Below are 17369 nucleotides of genomic sequence, written 5' to 3'. Positions count from 1 at the left end.
GAAGTCAACATTCCCTTGTTCTCGACCCTTTCGATGTTCGACAATGAAAGAAAAAGGTTGCAAGTCCAAGAACCACCTCATTACTCTGCCATTATTGTCTGTTTGTAAGCTCATTTAAGTCGATCTGAACTTTCTGCCGGTCTGATAATATCTTAAGTGTGTGATAGCCTATACCCCATTTGTTTGCACCTTCCCGTGGGTCTGATGAGCTTGGGACCTGCAGGAATTAATTTCAGAGTTTTCAGGGTCTACCTCTGTTTCTTCGTTCCCCTTTTCCCATGGATTTGCTGTTAGCCATTCTATCTGCATAGGCTCTTTATTTATTTCATTTGTTGATAGCGCCCAGCCCCAGAAGTTTCACAGCGCTAGTGCTTAGATACAGGCAGTACAGTACAATAAAGCAAGGATGGTTACAGGCAGATTCGTTAAAAATATATTATTATTGGGGCAGAACCTATAGATATGTCCCTTTTTATCTACATGAGAAACCATGAGGGCGGCAGGGTAAAGGGGGGGTTTTAATTTGCCCTATTTCTTCTCGAGGTGGCATTCAAGATTTAATTAGTGGTATTGGGGGGCTACATTTCTGGATTTCTTTCTTAGTCCGATTTTCTTGGGGAGTTTTTCAGTTCTTGGTCATTTTTCAGCTGATCCGAACCTGGGGCCAAACTATGTTTATTTGGCTGCCTCTGATTGGGCTTGTGCCACCCGAAAGGCCATCTCCAGCGATATCCCTCATCGTAAGGACGGAGGAAGGCTGTTGATGAATTATTCTAATGCTAGGGTCTCAAGGACCTCTCGTAGCATTTTCTTCTATAGCCATTGGGTAAGCGGATTCTGTACTCGTCCTGCTAATTCTAATAGGCTTTCTTTGGGTAAAAGATGGATCTCTCAACATTTTAACTAATAAAAGCCATCTGTCTGTTCCACCCGCTCTAATGTCTGTTTGATTTCAGGAAACGGAGTAGTGCCCGATGGATTAGCATTTGATGGGTTTGCAAGTCTCCTTTGAAGAAAGGGCCAAATAACAGATATTTAGGGTCTCATCTCAATTAAATTTGGTGGCAAGCCGCTCAAAGTTAAAAACAAATGCTCCCAAATATTCCTCTTCCTGGTACAGTTGGAGTAGGCCATGGGGACCTTTCCGATGTGAGGGATTTGTTTGTATTTGATCCAGCTCATCCTGGAGAAGCCGATCCACTTGGAGCTAATGTTCTACTAAATGCTTGAGGAGGGAGTCAAGTTTTCTCATTTCTAAATGTGGATTAATCGAAGAGGAGGAAGTCTTGGGATAATCACTTCCTGCTTCCTCCCACTCCTCCAAATTACCGCTGGCCTCTGTGCCGTCTTAGACTTCCTTCTATTCTGAATCATCAGGTATTTTGGAACTAAGGGCCATTAGATGGAAAGTGGTCAACTAGGACACTGTGGGATCTTTTTCCTAAGTAACGTTTTATGCCAGGCATCCGATGGAGGGAAGTATCTCAATAGGTGTGGTCATATACTTTTGCGGAGAGTTGGGACTTGTGTCTGTCTTGGGACTTAAGCATCCCACACCATATGTGGCGGTTCAGGAGGAGGACATGGACACTCTGAGGACATTTGCAACGTGTGTTTATTTAAGAATAAGGGCCTCATCACGAATTGGGCGCTAACCCCAGCAGTATTACAGCTGGGGCTATTTGCCCTACCGCCAAACCCCCCCAGCGCTATTCGTGCTGTATCATGGGTTTGGCGGAACGGTAAGTCCCCATTCCCCATTGGGCCCATTCGGGAATTTCACATTCCCCATTGGGCCAAATGGGGAATGTTCGGCGCTATTACCGCCAGCGCTATTATCGCTGGCCTTAATAGCGCCGAAAAATCGGCAACATTGCAGCGGATTTGCCCCCAGCTCAAGAGCTGGGGGAAAATCTGCCAAGCCTGTGATTTGGTGGACCCTTAAATGTGACAGTAATAGCATTACCGCTACATTTAAGGGTTACCGCCAAACTCGTGATGAGGCCCAAAGTCCTATCTTTCCCTGTGTCAGTGAATGTCCAAAATGAATTGGTCAGCTGTCCAAAGCTAGCCCTATCTGGCCCCGCCGCTATTCTAACCAACATACAGTCAAGAGAATGACTCCCTTTTCCTGATGATTGCGTCTTGCAGTAGTCTGCTTTCTTTCTCTAGTTAATATGCAATTTTTAAATAGTTGTTACTTCACATAGTTGTCTCAAGATATTGTTCGCTTTTCTCTCCTTTTGATATATCTTTCTTTAACCTTTGTCGTACCTTTGGATCCAGGTTAATTACTTTTGAGTAACCTTGGAAAGTATATTTCCCTGTGTGGGTCTTGCTCCCTCGACAATTACAGTTCAGCTCTTTCCAACCTGGTCTCTTTTGTATATTATTTATCTTAGGGGTTTCTGTCTTTCAGGTCAGTGTTTTCCCTTTGGTATATTCCACTCTTTCCTTGTTGAGTAATGGGACACTTTCCCCTCTTCCCGGGGTTGTGATCCCCAGCACTATTGGATTTCCTCTCAGGGTCTTCTGTGATTTTCTTTCTTGCATTAATACAGTTCAAGTTCATTAGCTTTTGTTTCAAGTGTTCGTCACTTATACTGGGACGAGTATCTCTGGTTACATAACGAGTCCCATTTGGCCTCCTGCTCTTTCTGTTCTCCCTGTTACCGTCACTGCTCCAGAGGAATGTTTCTGGGTCCTGTATTGGCTTGGGACCTTCGCTTTAATTCCTCTTCATGGTCGGGTTGGTTTTGCTGACGTACTCTTCTTGCGATTCTCTTTCTCCTTCACAGGGTCTCGGTAGCTCCATGGATAACTGGCCCGTTTGCTGTGGTTTGCGCTTGGTGTTAGCATAGTTGGATGGGTAATCTACCCACCTTGAACTCCTCGAGGTTCGAAAATCAAAAGGGTTGGGGGACCGTAGAACTATGGAGGGAAAGTTGCCAAAAGAGAGATGTTTCCTAAAAGCTATAAATAAAATGGGCTGTGTAATGTTAACATATATATAAATGTGTGTGCCATTTCAGTGCATCACATTAGAATGGCCTTGTTGGCCTTGAGATTGCAGCCTCAGTAATGATATTTAATGTAAGGGAGAATATGGTGGCATTACCTTGTGCATGCCAGTCAGTATTGCAGGGTTAAAGACATGGCTGCAGATCTTTGTTCCTCAGCAGGTCCAAATCAATGTGTTAATTAGCCCGTGTTATCTTTCAGGGGTTCAAGTTGATCCTTTAAGCACAGCCCCAGCACGGATTTCCAAATATAGGGTTACAAAGGAGTCGCACCTTTTTGCACAACTCTTCAAATGTTTACCCTCTGACTGTTCTCAATTGTTCTTGTAGGATAAAACATATTTTCTGAAAAACAGACTTTGCTCTACCAGTGTTATTAAAGCCAACTCCAAACGTTCACCTAGAACGCTTCATCCTTTTACATCATCAAGCAAAAAGTGGAAGCCCTGCTCCACCTACGAGAGATGGAGGTCCTTTGCTGTCTATGGTTGTGCAGCCAATACCTTTGTAGTGCCCATTGACGGCAAGTCATGATCACAGCAATGTGTAAGGGTTATTAATTTTGTTTTTAGCCAAGTCCAAGGAGAACATTTTACATATTTGCCCAAGTATCGTCCGGTATAACTCTGAAGCTTGAAATCGGGTCTGTTCTAGCGCTATGGCACTTGTGGTTGTAAGGATTACTAAGTGATCACTGTCTGTACTGTTAATTTTGAAGTGGTTTTCTAATTTTCATGTACATTAATAGCGGTACTAGACCGTCTTAAAGCACTTTTCAACTAAGATTGATTCATTCAGCAGAAGACAAGATAGAATGAGACAAATAATGCACACATAACAAGAAACAAAATTATAGAGCGTCACACATTTCACTCCATGCTCCCTCAATCAACTATAGTACGCAATTCTTTAAACCTCTGAAACCTTCTTTGAAAAGCTGCTTGAGTAAGCATTTCCTTATTCTAGTCCTTGATGTTCATCTTTAATTGTTTTAGATTTTAACCTTATTACCTTCATTTGTGCTTCCTCTAGAATCAAATGTGCATTATTCAATCTTTCCCACCCAGATCACTGTCCTGTCTAGTTGCACGATTCTTGTGACACTGGGGGACTAGAACCCAAGCAAGGTAGTTCTACTCCCTAGAGATGAGATGGAGTTTATCTGCTTCATAAATGTTCTTTCTTACTCGGATGGGTGCCATGATGAACACACTGTCAGGTGACACATAGACTACTCCATTACCAATTCTAGAGTCCTGAGGGTTGCTGAAGGATGGTTGAATTAATCTGACATAGAAGGTGCAGGAGGAAGAGCATTCTTGAATATTGGCAACATCACCGACACGAGATCTATTGTTGTAAACATAGTGTTTTTGATTGCATTTCAGGTGAAGTTCATATGCCTTCTGGAAACACTGCACCTGCGGAGATTGTGGACAATAAGGATAGCACAGTGACTGTTCGCTACACACCAACAGAGACCGGACTACATGAACTGCATATCAAGTATAATGGTCTTCATATCCCAGGTGAGAAATGCTTCCAAAATATTTCTCAGCACCCTCAGATATTCAAGTACCGGTTGGTAGTCTGACATTTTATTATACGATGCTATTATGTGAAGCAAATGGACAGGCTATTCTGGAGGCCTGCGCTACAGTCTGCTGTGGAATTTTAGGGAGTTTTCATGACTTTGTTTTTGATCTGTTCTCAGTTATGTGGAGGTAAAAATCATTTGAATTTTCTCCGTTTGTGGACCCTCCTTGAACACAGTTGTCGCCAAATAGATTTCTTTTGCTAGATAATGGCTCGGCAGGCGTTCCATCGTCTCGTTCACAATAGATAAAGCTGCCATTGATCAGTAACCCTATGATTGGTGGTATTAATTAATTCTGTCATGCCCCATCACATCCCATCACTGCGGCTTCTTATTCCAGATCAGCACTCGTGGCCTCCCTTTTCAAGTGACTACGCCAACAACGTTTCAGACATAGCGCAGGGGAAGGCTCAGCTCGGTGTAGAGACCTCTGGGACCTGCAAACCTATTACTGTGTCCCAGAATACAATTTAACAAGAAATGGTGATTTACAAAATGGGAAAGACTATTTTTTTTGTTGGAAATAAGGCTTCAATGCCAAGTTAGTCATGTGCCGCTGACGCATTCGGTGGGAGTTTTAAGATGGGGCGGGGCTCCAGGTAGTGGCAACTAAGAATGGAGAACTGTCTTGGCAATGAACTTGAATGGCTTCAAACACATGTGACCGGGCAGTGCTGGGAGCCAGGGCAATGCTGGGAGCCAGGGCAATGCTGAGTGTCCGAGTGAGGGCTCTTCGTTCATGTAGGTCTCGCGCTTTTGACGAGCCATTGCTTGCGGGCTGTGCGCAGTCATTTTAGAAGCATTATTTCAGCATTTCCCTAGTCGTGATCTGTTTTTATTAACGATTGCACATAGGTTCTCACGTGTCATAATACTCACCACACACTAAGTAGGAGATTTTGCTTATTACAGCCACATAAGATGTATTTTTTTTTTGCGCATGGTTTTGTTCGTAATTCGCATTGAAGTCTATGTCAGTAATTCACATCCTGATGGCAACAATAAAGTGTTTACCAAGTGTTCTGCACATGTTTTGGCTGTTCATTATATAATGGGAATATGGGGTGGCTGTATAGACATCGGATCTCACACCTGTAAATTGTCTCACAGGCAAGTGTTTGCACGGCTTGGGCCGCATTGATGTGTTCTATTGACCCCACCAGCGCTAAGCCATCTGCCCCCCGCCCCCCTGTTTCTTAGTATGCCCGCTTGAGCAGAACATGAATCCCTGAATGTGATGGAGTTGCCTGCTGGATGCACTACCCCCCTCCCCCCCTGTTTCTTAGTATGCCCACTTGAGCAGAACATGAATCCCTGAATGTGATGGAGTTGCCTGCTGGATGCACTACCCCCCCCCCTGAGATTTGTAGATGTTGTCAGTGTGCACCAAGGGCAGCTCATTAGGACTGTGATGGCATTAAATAATTGCATGTCATAGACATTGCTAGTTGAAGAATACTCTTTCCCTACCATCAGTGCTCCCATGATTACCCTCGGTTCCTCTGTTTGGCTTCACTGTGTTACTTAATTTACGGTTCTATTATTGTAAAATAGCAGTGCAGTAGCAATGAAGTCACCATAAATACACAGATGTTGGCAAACTATGCATCTAAATGTTTGGAGCTAGTGTTCCTATGTGCTTAATATTCCTTGCCAAACACATTTTGGATCAGTCAAATTGATTGAAAATTGGGTAAAAGTGCTGTTGCATTGGTGTAGCGTTCCATCCACACAGTACACACACACCACAAAAAGATGTTTGGTCTTGCTGTTCATTCTGAGGGGATTTCTATAGGTTTTAGATGCAAGGCAGGGAAAATCATAATAACATGCACACCCATGAAAGTGATATGCCTGCATGGTTGCACTGTGTCTCTAGACATCGAGGCAAGGCCTGTGGGGTAGGTTACTCTATATTTTTCCCACATGTCAGTGATTATTAGATAAGGTAACACTCTGCAAACACCACTGGCTTGTATTTGGCGGCACTTGTCTGCCTCGGGCTATTTTGAATTCTTCGCTTGAATTGAGTTAGTCTTAACAAGACAGAGGAGACCTCTTAGCCTTTAGTGATCAAACCTCGGATAAGTGTGTGACATAAAAAGGAAAGGGAAACGTGTATGCAATATGTCCAATGCAAGGCACCCACTTCGCGTCCTGGGAATGGCAGAGCCCTGGGCTGTGAGAATGTTTATGTCTGTGGTGCTCGTTTCTCCAAAGCTGTAGGAAATGGAGCCTTGCACACAGATTTAAACATTTATGCCTGGTTAGCAACGGATCCAAATACAGAAATATGAAGCCGAAAGTCAAACACTCTTTCTAGGCGCAAAACATTGAGGTCAACAGAAAGTCGTGGAATCTTGTAGACTGGTTTGTTTATCCTGCTTTGCCCATCAGTCGAGATTCCAAAGCCGCTTCTTTGCCCTTGTGGTGTTGTTTGTTGCGCCCCCTATTGTTTATCTTGCATGACTGAAAAGTGTAACCCCCATGTTGCTTGCATGTTCTCCCCAGAGAGCCCGCTGCAGTTCTTTGTGAACTACCCCAACACTGGAAATGTCTCCGCCTTTGGGCCCGGCTTAATCTATGGGGTAGCCAACAAGCCAGCGACGTTTACGATCATCACGGAAGACGCCGGAGAGGGTAGGTGTTTGCCGTGAACCGCTTATTTTCCTCCCAAATAAGGAAATAAACCTAGAATCGGAAGAAATGTAAGGACTGCTAGCCACTTCCCCACTGCCATTTTAATGGTCTTCAGTGGGTAGCATGGCCAATGGACACATGATGGTAACATCTGGCCAAAAGATGGCAGAGTCTGGAAAATGTCTACACATTCTGTTCAAAAACCCTTTTCCCACCGCTTGCTTTTTATTTTTTTACACAGTAATACGCACAAATAAAGCCCTTCTGTCATAAAGAAACATACATGGGTAATTTGAAAAGGAAAAGGAAATCTTTTCCACAAATAGCATGGTAGGGAAAAATTGTCTGACTTCTATTTAATTTTCTTTTCACATTTGCTATTTAGTGAATTCAAACATCCGTAGAAATGAGAAAAGGTTCTAACCAGGCGTGACTATAATTCACAAGCTCTGCATGGGCTCGGCCTTTTGACCTTTTGCTCCTATTTATTAGACGAACATAATAGCAGTTGTTTATCAGCCTAACATGAGTGTGTTTCACTGCAGGTGGACTGGATTTGGCAATTGAAGGCCCTTCAAAAGCGGAGATCAGCTGCATTGATAATAAGGACGGCACGTGCAGTGTAACCTACTTACCAACGCTCCCTGGCGACTACAGCATTATTGTCAAGTACAATGAAACCCATATCCCAGGCAGTCCTTTTGTTGCCAAAATCACAGGTACCATAGCTCTCTGAACTGAACTATGATGGCAAACCTCTGTCCGCTTAACATGGTTCTGTCATTCAAAGCAGTTTTGCAAGCAAACCTAATTACTTTTACCAACATCCTGAGTAGCTGGCTGCACCTATATTGACCCATATAAAACCACTTGACAACATTTAAATGAAGCTTAATTTAAAGTTAGTTCTTATAGAAAACTGCTCTTACATATCTGACCCATTGTATGGTATATCATAGATTGTTGGTCTCCGATTGAGGGCAATGTTGGCTTTTACTGTGAAACAGCTTGAAATTTAGGAACGTTTAACTTTTTATTTGGCGTATGTAGTTTAAACTCTCAAATCTGCCACCTTTAATTCTGCGTTTGCAGATGACAGCCGGAGACGTTCCCAAGTTAAACTTGGCTCAGCTGCTGATTTCATGCTGGACATCAATGAGAGTGACCTCAGCCTGCTCACGGCCAGCATCAGGGCTCCATCTGGGCATGACGAGCCCTGCCTTCTAAAACGATTGCCCAACAACCACATTGGTGAGTGGAACTTTTGTTGATGATGCTACTTAACAGCCGCAGCCTTCACGCGCTTTTGTGACTGTGTGTCTGAGCTCTGTGGGCTCCCTCTGGATGACAAGGGGCCTTTAAGATCCTCATCGCATGCTCTTTCCCAGGTTGGACACTAAAACCAGAGAACAAAGAACTGATTACTGCTCACGACTAGAAACCACATTCCTTTAAATCCTAGGAAGAAGGCCTCCTTTTGAGGTCTGTAAAAATAAACAAGACACTGTTCTTCAAAGTAATATAGCTTCCTGAAGTCTCTCTCTCCCCCCCCCCTACCAACTTTAAAGCCTGGCCCAAACTTCTCTATGGAGTGATCCAATCTATGGAGTGATCCAATCTGTAATCCTGAAGTGACTTTTTTCATCATTGGGATCATTTTGTTTGTCTGGTCAAAATGGCGATACCTTCGCAGGCAGAACCTCCGACCTTAGACATGGAAGAGACTCGCGCTTAACATAAGCGATGTGTGGAGGTGTCTGTGGGGGACTGTGTACAGCTTTGCGTCTGGAGCTTGCTGTTTGAGGGGATGGTTAATCGTAGCCTTGGAAACGTCCATTCCCATGTAGTGCTCAAGCACAACGGATAATTGGACCTCATATTCATGATGCTGCTTATTTGGATATATGTGATCACTGCGCCGCCCATAATGTCGACTTTCAAATTCAAATTGCCGACTCCCATTATGGCACGGCACTGTGATCACATAGATCACTGTGCCCCGCATCCCCTGCCCGCCTCCCCCCTAACCACTTACCTTTTCGGCAGCACGCTTCTCGGAGTGCCGCTGTCTCTCCTCTGTCCCTGCGGCGTCGGTTCTCTCCCACTAATGCGGGTCTGAACTGACACAGCAGGGTCCTTTTTTTACTTTTTTTTTCTTGTCCGCTGCTACCGTCTAATGGAAGTGGGGGACACCCCTGCAACCACTGACCCCCACTACACCGACAACAGGGAGCGGGGACAACACGGCAACCCCTGACACCCACTGCACCAACAAAAGGGAGCAGGGGGGCACCCCTGCAGCCATTAGTCTGTGTAGCGTGGTTCGGCATGTTAGTACTGCGCAAAGGCACAGTAATTAACATGTCGCAGTGTTCGGGGCAACATTTTTGTATGTTTCCACTAATTTCAATGTATATTTGTCTTCTACAGATACACATTGACGGACGTTCTTGTGTAAAACTCCCTACTCACACTGGATGCCTTATCCTTGATGTACATATTAAGATGGAATCGTACAAAAATGTCGACCTGGGAATTACGAGGGCCGAAAATGCCGACTTTTTTTTTTTAACACCCCCTTTACACCACATATATATGTGGGGGGTAATGGGATATTATAGAAATATGGGGTGTGGCGGGGGTCTCCCCCCGCATATCTATGCAGCGTAAAGGGGATTTAATTTACAAAAAAAGTCGGCATTTTCAGCCGTCGCAATTAAATGTCGCAGTGATCACATAGATCCTCTTAAGATGTAACCACTGGATCTTCAGCATTCTATCCATTCAGCTGCCTCTTCTCATTAAGGTGAACAGTTGTATCCAACGCAGGCTTTCACATGTCTATTTTAGAGGCTTGTGAATCTGATTATGCTTGCATGCTTTGGATAGGCTGCCATCTAGTTGTTGAAAGTAAACAACTTTTACTACTTCAGACAAAAGTAAAAGGGGCTCAACAGAGAGATAAGTCTCGGGAGGATGGCTCAGCAGCAACATGCTCGCCTTGGAAGCAAGACGACACAGAGCACCATGGGTTCGATCCCCAGGGCTGCGCTTAGAAACCTCTGGGTATTAAGTGTGTTATAAATAACATATGATATCATATCAGACGTTCCTGTCACACTTTCCCTACCCTACATGTACAGGTGGATCTCGTGCACCTCTTAGGTGGCCAACTCCTCATTGCTGTTTACCCGCATGTTTGAAGCATTTTTATAGGGTCAAGACCACCATACCCCTCTATTCCACTCCTAACTACCCGTAGAAATTTCAAAATATATATCCTAACAGGAAACCCGAAAAAAATGCTGTGCAAAAATGTGGCAAAATGGCCATGATGAGTTGGCCCCTAAAAGTTGAACCAGTACCATACAGGTATGCAACATTCTCACTACAACCCACTGGCTCCTTGTCTGACACCAGCCTGTCCTCTCTCCCCCTAAGTCTTGTTTCATGGCAACCATTTTCCCCTTTTTGTCTTTACAACCAAGTAAAGCATTCAATATTCACTCAACCACCTTGTCGCAGTTCATTCACATTCTCCTCATCCCTACTACCTAAGGAAGCGAAATATGGCTTGCTCCCCACTCCAAACCCGCCGTGCAGCCAATCGGCTGAGGAGGGGACAAATGGAAAAAAAAATGCCGGCTGCCACCGGGAAAGGGGACTAAGTCCCTTTTCCATTTCCATGGCGGCATCCGGGATCAGAAGGAGTGCGGGGAGCAGAGTTCAAAGCTCCAGTCTCGCAGGTAAGTGGGGGGGCTTGGTGGGGCAAGGGCTTTGGTTGGTTTTGGGGGTGCAGAGGCGACAAGGAGAGGCTCCTTGTTGCCACCCCACCTAACATTTTATACAATGTTTGTTATGTGGGGAAGAGCCTCGGGTGGCTGGAAAAGCAGGCAGAGAATGTATATTCTCACCCACTGTGCCAGTCAACTGATGGCTAAGGGCCCTTCCCCAGGTGCGTAGGAGGAAAGGGGTATGCATTCACAACTAATGATTATATAGATCAATCCAAGGTCAGTGTCCTCTGAGAGAAGTGAGGGATGATGGATCAAGAAGTGATTTGGGGGCATAGCTTTCACATGTAACTTTCACAGCACCAGCCTTAGCTTTAAATAGGACAAGGCACAGGTGCTCAGGGTCGTAAGAGCAATGTGTATGGTAGACCATGGTGAGGATAAGAGACTGATATTGTTGTTGCAAGGTTCGGAATGAGTCGCAAGACAAATCCAATAGGTTTACAGTTTTTTACTAAAATGGTGTTACAAAAACAGGCAGTTGGGGTATGCAGTCTGTGGGGTCTCTGTACACCTTTGAGGGGGCTTCTGCTATCATAGCTCAGTCGCTCTTCTCCAATAGGTTGTTTTGCAGTGCTGATTCACTATAGCAGGGGTACCTCTGTTTGGTCTGTCCCTATGCTACGGTGGGCCTATGATTTATGGCCCCATCTCTCAGACACTTCCTAGGTGACATAGTGGGGTAGTTTGATTGCCCTGGAGTCCTTATCCTCTCGATGACAGTCTCAACATTTTCCTCACTTTCCTATCCCTTGGCTTGACTACTTTCTCTCCACATCTTCTCTCTTCACCACACTCCATCTCCTGGTTTTGTTCTCTCTCCTCTCTCCAGCTCCTTCCTGATCCCTCTCCCATATCCTTTCTCCACTCTTCAACTCCTTCCTGATTTTATCTACTCCCCTCGATAGCCATTGCCCTGCCTCTGCTCTCCTGCACACGTCCACCTCCCTTTCCTCCCTCTCTCGAGCTCTCTCTTCCTACTCTCCCTCCAAAATTACCTCCAACCACTCTCCCAATCACCCCCAACTGGCACTCCTTTCTCACCCCAACATCTTACCTCCCCTCTCTGTAGTAAACACCCCAAAGTCCCCTCCGACACACCCTCCTCCCTCCTCTCTGGTCCTTCACATGCTCTGACCACATCCGTACACCGCTCACCTCCACTGACTCTCCTGGCTTATTACAGCCCCCCCCCCTTCCTAGAAGCCTCCCTCCGGTCCCATTGGTTACTTGAGTCAGCTGCTTCCCTGGGCCAATCTCTTTCTGAGCTATGCACTTGTGGTCTGGGACCTCCTCTGGAAATGTTCATAATGACTTTAAGCCTCACCCCCTCTTCAGCCTTCTTCTTTGCTATGCACTCACTGTGATCGTTTGCTCTCCGTTACACTCCTGGATCAAGTGCCTCCCAGGTATCCCTTAGTCCTGGGCAGCTCCCAGCTGGTTCCAGCTCTGTCACCCCGCTGCTCTCCTATAAACAGCCTGGGGTGTGTGTTGGGTAGGTGTTTGGTCTCCCATTCAACTCCTGAATGGGGAAACCCACTCAATTCCCATGTGGATAACTAGCCTGTTCCTCCTGTCCTAGGCCGAGTCTTGGCCCTGGTGTATTGAGCTACTTTTTGTTTTTCTCCAGCAGATGGTGCTGCTTCCTGGCAACCATTGTCCATCTGAAGGGTAGGAAGAGTGTGGTGCATGCTGGTCACTGTAGTTTCTTTGGAGCTATCTGAAAGAGTAGAGAAAGAGATCTGGCCAGGACAGAGGCTGCTGGGCATCAGGACATCAATATACATGCACGGCTCCATCCATACCGGGAGAGGGGTCCCTCTCAATTCCCCCCCCTCTGTGACCCCCATGACTTCTGGTGTTGTCCTTGTATGCCATTTACCCTAGGTTGAGATAGGTCCTTGACCGCTCTCCCCCCTTCACAAGTCCACACCCATGACTGTCAAATTTTAGACATGCTTTTAATGGTAATTTCTACTATTATGTTAATATTCTACCTGTATGATGACGCATTTACCAGGTATTAGCCATTTTGTTAACTTTATTTTGAATTTACATTGTAATTTAAATTGTGAAATGAAAACCTTTTTCTTGCGCATTGTGATACTTCGGCGATACAGAAACTGTGCATCCTGTTAGTAAACCCTCTACTATTTTAGCCTCAAAATGAATAGTGCTGATTGGAATGGGGGAACGTTTGTCTATTAACAAAAGGTTAAATGAAATACTTTTCTGAAATGCGACCTATTACTTTCTAGGTATTTCATTCATTCCAAGAGAAGTGGGCGAGCACTTGGTCAGCATTATGAAGAATGGCAAGCATGTGCCCAACAGCCCTGTCACCATCATGGTCGTACAGTCTGAGATCGGTGATGCCAGCAGAGTAAAGGTTTCTGGACCTGGCCTGACAGAAGGTCACACGTTTGAACTGTCAGATTTCATTGTAGACACAAGAGATGCAGGTCAGTGATGCCTCATAGAACTCTTCTGCTGTTAACGGTAGTGCTTGCATGAAATTAATTTAATTCTGAAATTGTTTTTGGTTTGGAAGTCCCAAATATATTCATAACAATTTAATCTTTGTCTGATGACAGGGTGAAAACTGGTATCCACAAGCTTGGTTAGGTTAAGCGAGTCCCTCCGATAGGTAAAAATTAACAAACTTTGCTCTGATAGGATTAATTACAATTTATTTTCCAATTATAGTACTTAAAATTGTATAGGATACCATGTCACCTAATCCGTTTTGTTAAATGTCATACTTAGTAAAAATTAAATATCTTAAACATATATGCTGGGTGTAGCATCTTATCAGGTTGCTCTGAACACAGGCTGTATATGCAGGTAAACACCCATGTTGCAAGCAAGCTATTGGCGCTGCTCTCTTTTTGATTTTTATGAAATTAAAAACAAATAAACGTAACATTTTGCAGGCTTTTTCCTCTTTGCTGCTTCCCAGCTACCGTAGTCTGTTTTCACTCTTCATTGCTATGACTATCGAAAAAGGACTACCATGGGCAGGAAGTGATAAAGTGGATTAAAATGGGTAAAGGGTACTTATTTATCATTATCACATTGGCACTCATGGGTTGCAAACATGAAGTACGGGTGCAAATAGTCATAAACAGGTGGAGTGGGCTATTACTAGCCGATGCACCTTGCCCAACCTCTCCATTATTTATAGACAAAGAAAATGTAGCGCAATATTTGGAGTATCTTAATTTTTCTTTCATTGTTTAAGAGTAGTTCAGTGACCTTTTCGTAAACAGAATTATGTGCAAGGCATGAATAGTAAATTTGTGAAAGTAAAGTAGCTGCTCTGAAATCATTTAGAATGATTGTATTCTAGGTTATGGTGGACTGTCTTTGGCAATTGAAGGGCCAAGTAAAGTTGACATCCAAACCGAGGATCTTGATGATGGCACATGCAAGGTCTCCTACTGTCCAACTGAACCTGGTGTTTACATCGTGTCCATTAAATTTGCAGATGAGCATGTTCCAGGTAAGAAAAACAAAATCTATTACATTTCCTATTATTGTATTACACAATTTTGGTGACACAAAGAACAACAAAAGAAACAAAACCTGTTTTTGAGCCATACATACAGTCCGGAGTGTGGGAGGAAAAGGGCATTGAGTGTTCTCCAGTATTGGATCTTTCATAGATTCATGCTTTTTCAGCATGCCCCATTGTCAGGCTGGTAATCCTCTGTATTAGAGCAGTTTCCTTTTGAAGTTGAGAAACTGCAGTCACTTTATTGTTATTTTAGTAATTATTTTGGTCATCTTGCCCATTGGCCAATAGGTAGTGTCTCTCTTAGCTCCACCCCTGAGGCCAATCTTCAAATATCCTACAGCAGATTCAAGTGTAGGGAGTCCTCTGCAAGTTCTCTACTTCGTTCAGCATTTTATCTACAAAATGGACACATTTACGACTTCCTTTTTACATCTCTGGAAAGCCTAAAATCTAAGTTCCTAACCTTTGGGGGGTGTCTTGGGTCCACTGGTGCTCTGCTTCAGAGCGTATCTCTGCCCCTCTGGGTTGAGGTTTGTTTAGTGTGGTTCCTACTCCACTATATTGCCTGTATCCAGACCACAATATCAATTTGTGTTTCATCTAGGACTCGTTTTCCAACAAAACGCTGACAGACTGGCACAGAAGGTTAGTGGCTTGGCTGGGTGAGGGAACTGTGGCCTCAGATTTGGTTTCTGTTTCATGTTGCACTCCATCACAATCAATCCCAAGAATGTACTCGCGGTCGATATCCCAAGAGGAGGCTTCATGTGGGAAAAGGGCGAAGGAGGGGAATGCCACCCAGATTGCCCTGGAAAAGGCAGCCGTACCACACAAATCCTTGCATAAACAGTCTGTGTCAACAAGGCAGCGGCAACTCCTTCGTTCAGGCCTTCAACATCCATGACTAACCTATCGTACATGAAGCACTCATCGAAAAATAAATCTCCCCATCGAAGCGTTCTTAATCGACAGCCAATGAACACAGCAAGTGTTCATCCATGACTTCATCCACCACTCCAGCGTCGTCACCCACTCCATCACGGATGCCCTCATTGATGACAAAACCCTATCAACAGCAACAATGGTCTTGTCAGTGACTACATCTTCAGCCATCTCCATGGCATCTGGTGATATTGTCTAAACAAACTATGTCCACAACACTTAGCTCGCCTGCACAACGATAACCCCTAATTACATTGGTGCCTTAGGTCCCTCCTGCTATTCCAAGTCCTTCCCACGTGTCTCCAGAAGACATTTTGGAGAGCGCCATAGATACTGACTTTGAGGGTCCGCAAGGACTTTACTCAGACGACAAGGAAGAAGGCCTTTCTTTGTTGCCTCTGGCTCAACCACTTTCTGCACCTACCATGCAGCCGCCTTAAATCACTTGTGCACCTCCTGCCCTTCAGCCTCCTATACCTCCACAAATGCCTCTTCCCAGTCACCCACTATCTGTCAATGGCTATTTTGTCCACGTTGTAAGCACTGGTTTCGGAATTGCAGTCCAAAGTGCCAGTTCTCCACCACAGGACCTACCTCCTACTCCAACTATGTTCCATAACCGTGTCCCTCCGGTAACCCCTTCTCTATCTATTGAGTTTTCAGAGTCTGTATTGGAGGACAATGCTTCCCAGGTTGTGACCTCTAATTGCACTGCCACTAACGAGGAGTTTGATGACTTTGTCCTGGCTGACAATCCCCGGATCAGGGATTCTCTGATGAGATTGGGACATTTCATACCATCATGTCCAGAGCCACCAAGAAGTGTTACTGAACCAGGAAAAGAGGGTTTCTATCCATCAGCGCAGAGAACAGGCTCGAAAAACCATCATATCCATACCGATAATGGAAAACATATAGGAGTGATGGTATCCTGACCATGAAAACCCCATTTACAGCTCTCGTAAAAAGGTACAAAAATAAGTATAGGGCAGATAATGCCTGCAAGCCCAACCCAGTCCAAACTCTTTGGTATTTGCAGCAGCCCGCAAACAATCTGCCAACCCCTCTTCTCCGTGTTCTGTTCACCCGAGCAAAGAAGGGAGACCATTCTCCAGCATGGGGTCTGGCATGTATTCACATGCTCATGAATATTCCCCGTCGTCAGGCTGGGAAACCTCTAAACCAATCACTGTCCTGTGGGTCATACTGCCCTCATACAATGACAGTACTCTCCCTAGGCTCCATCCCTGGTGGCCATCTTGAGATTTTTACTCCACGCTTCAGTGTTGGGAGTTTTGTGTTTGCTCTCCAAGCAATTTTTCATATATTGAGCGTTTTTTCGCCAGATTTTGACTGATTTTTGTGTCATCGTTTGACCGGAGGTCGGCTACTGGCAGCGTAGACCTGCTGTCGGTGAAGATCATACTATATCGCAGATCTTCAGCAAGTTTAGAGATGGCCCCAGCTTTGGGCCTACTTTTTGCCTTTTCACCATGACCAAAGAAAAGAGATGTCTTCAAACTCTGCGCGAAGTGTGAATTGAGGAATGTGTATGTCAAAGAACAACACGACAAATGTCTGTATTGCCTGCATCCGGACCATGATGATGAGGGATGCAAGGTTTGCTGGGGACAAGACAAAGAAAGACTGCTACAGCAGGCTGGCGGCCTGTTTGAAATTGGGTAAGACTCTGACTCTGCTTCAGGGCATGGCCATGCTCCCTCCAGGAGGTCCTTTGAGGACGCCCTGCACCAACTACTTCTACGACGAGCCGATCAGCGACGGGTGCTCCCTCTAGAGAAAATCCTTGACGCTGTCTAAACTCTGCTTATCATCGGCAGATAAGGCACCAAAGGAAA

At 44.8% G+C, this 17369-nt stretch overlaps 1 protein-coding gene across 4 annotated transcripts in view; it reads left to right on the top strand.

Annotated features, from left to right (window-relative positions):
* The window catches only part of FLNB (filamin B), a 626251-nt gene that overhangs the window by 532560 nt on the left and 76322 nt on the right, over positions 1–17369 (top strand). For all 4 annotated transcript variants that reach the window (XM_069643780.1, XM_069643779.1, XM_069643783.1 and 1 more), the window contains 6 exons: positions 4409–4549; positions 7129–7257; positions 7803–7976; positions 8350–8508; positions 13310–13513; positions 14401–14553. In XM_069643780.1, the coding sequence (XP_069499881.1) occupies positions 4409–4549; positions 7129–7257; positions 7803–7976; positions 8350–8508; positions 13310–13513; positions 14401–14553 (960 nt within the window). The remainder of the gene's footprint in view (positions 1–4408; positions 4550–7128; positions 7258–7802; positions 7977–8349; positions 8509–13309; positions 13514–14400; positions 14554–17369) is intronic.

This window comes from Ambystoma mexicanum, chromosome 2p (assembly GCF_040938575.1).
Source record: "Ambystoma mexicanum isolate Mex_15411 chromosome 2p, UKY_AmexF1_1, whole genome shotgun sequence".
NCBI lineage: Eukaryota > Metazoa > Chordata > Amphibia > Caudata > Ambystomatidae > Ambystoma > Ambystoma mexicanum.
This window is presented reverse-complemented; position numbering and strand designations above follow the sequence as displayed.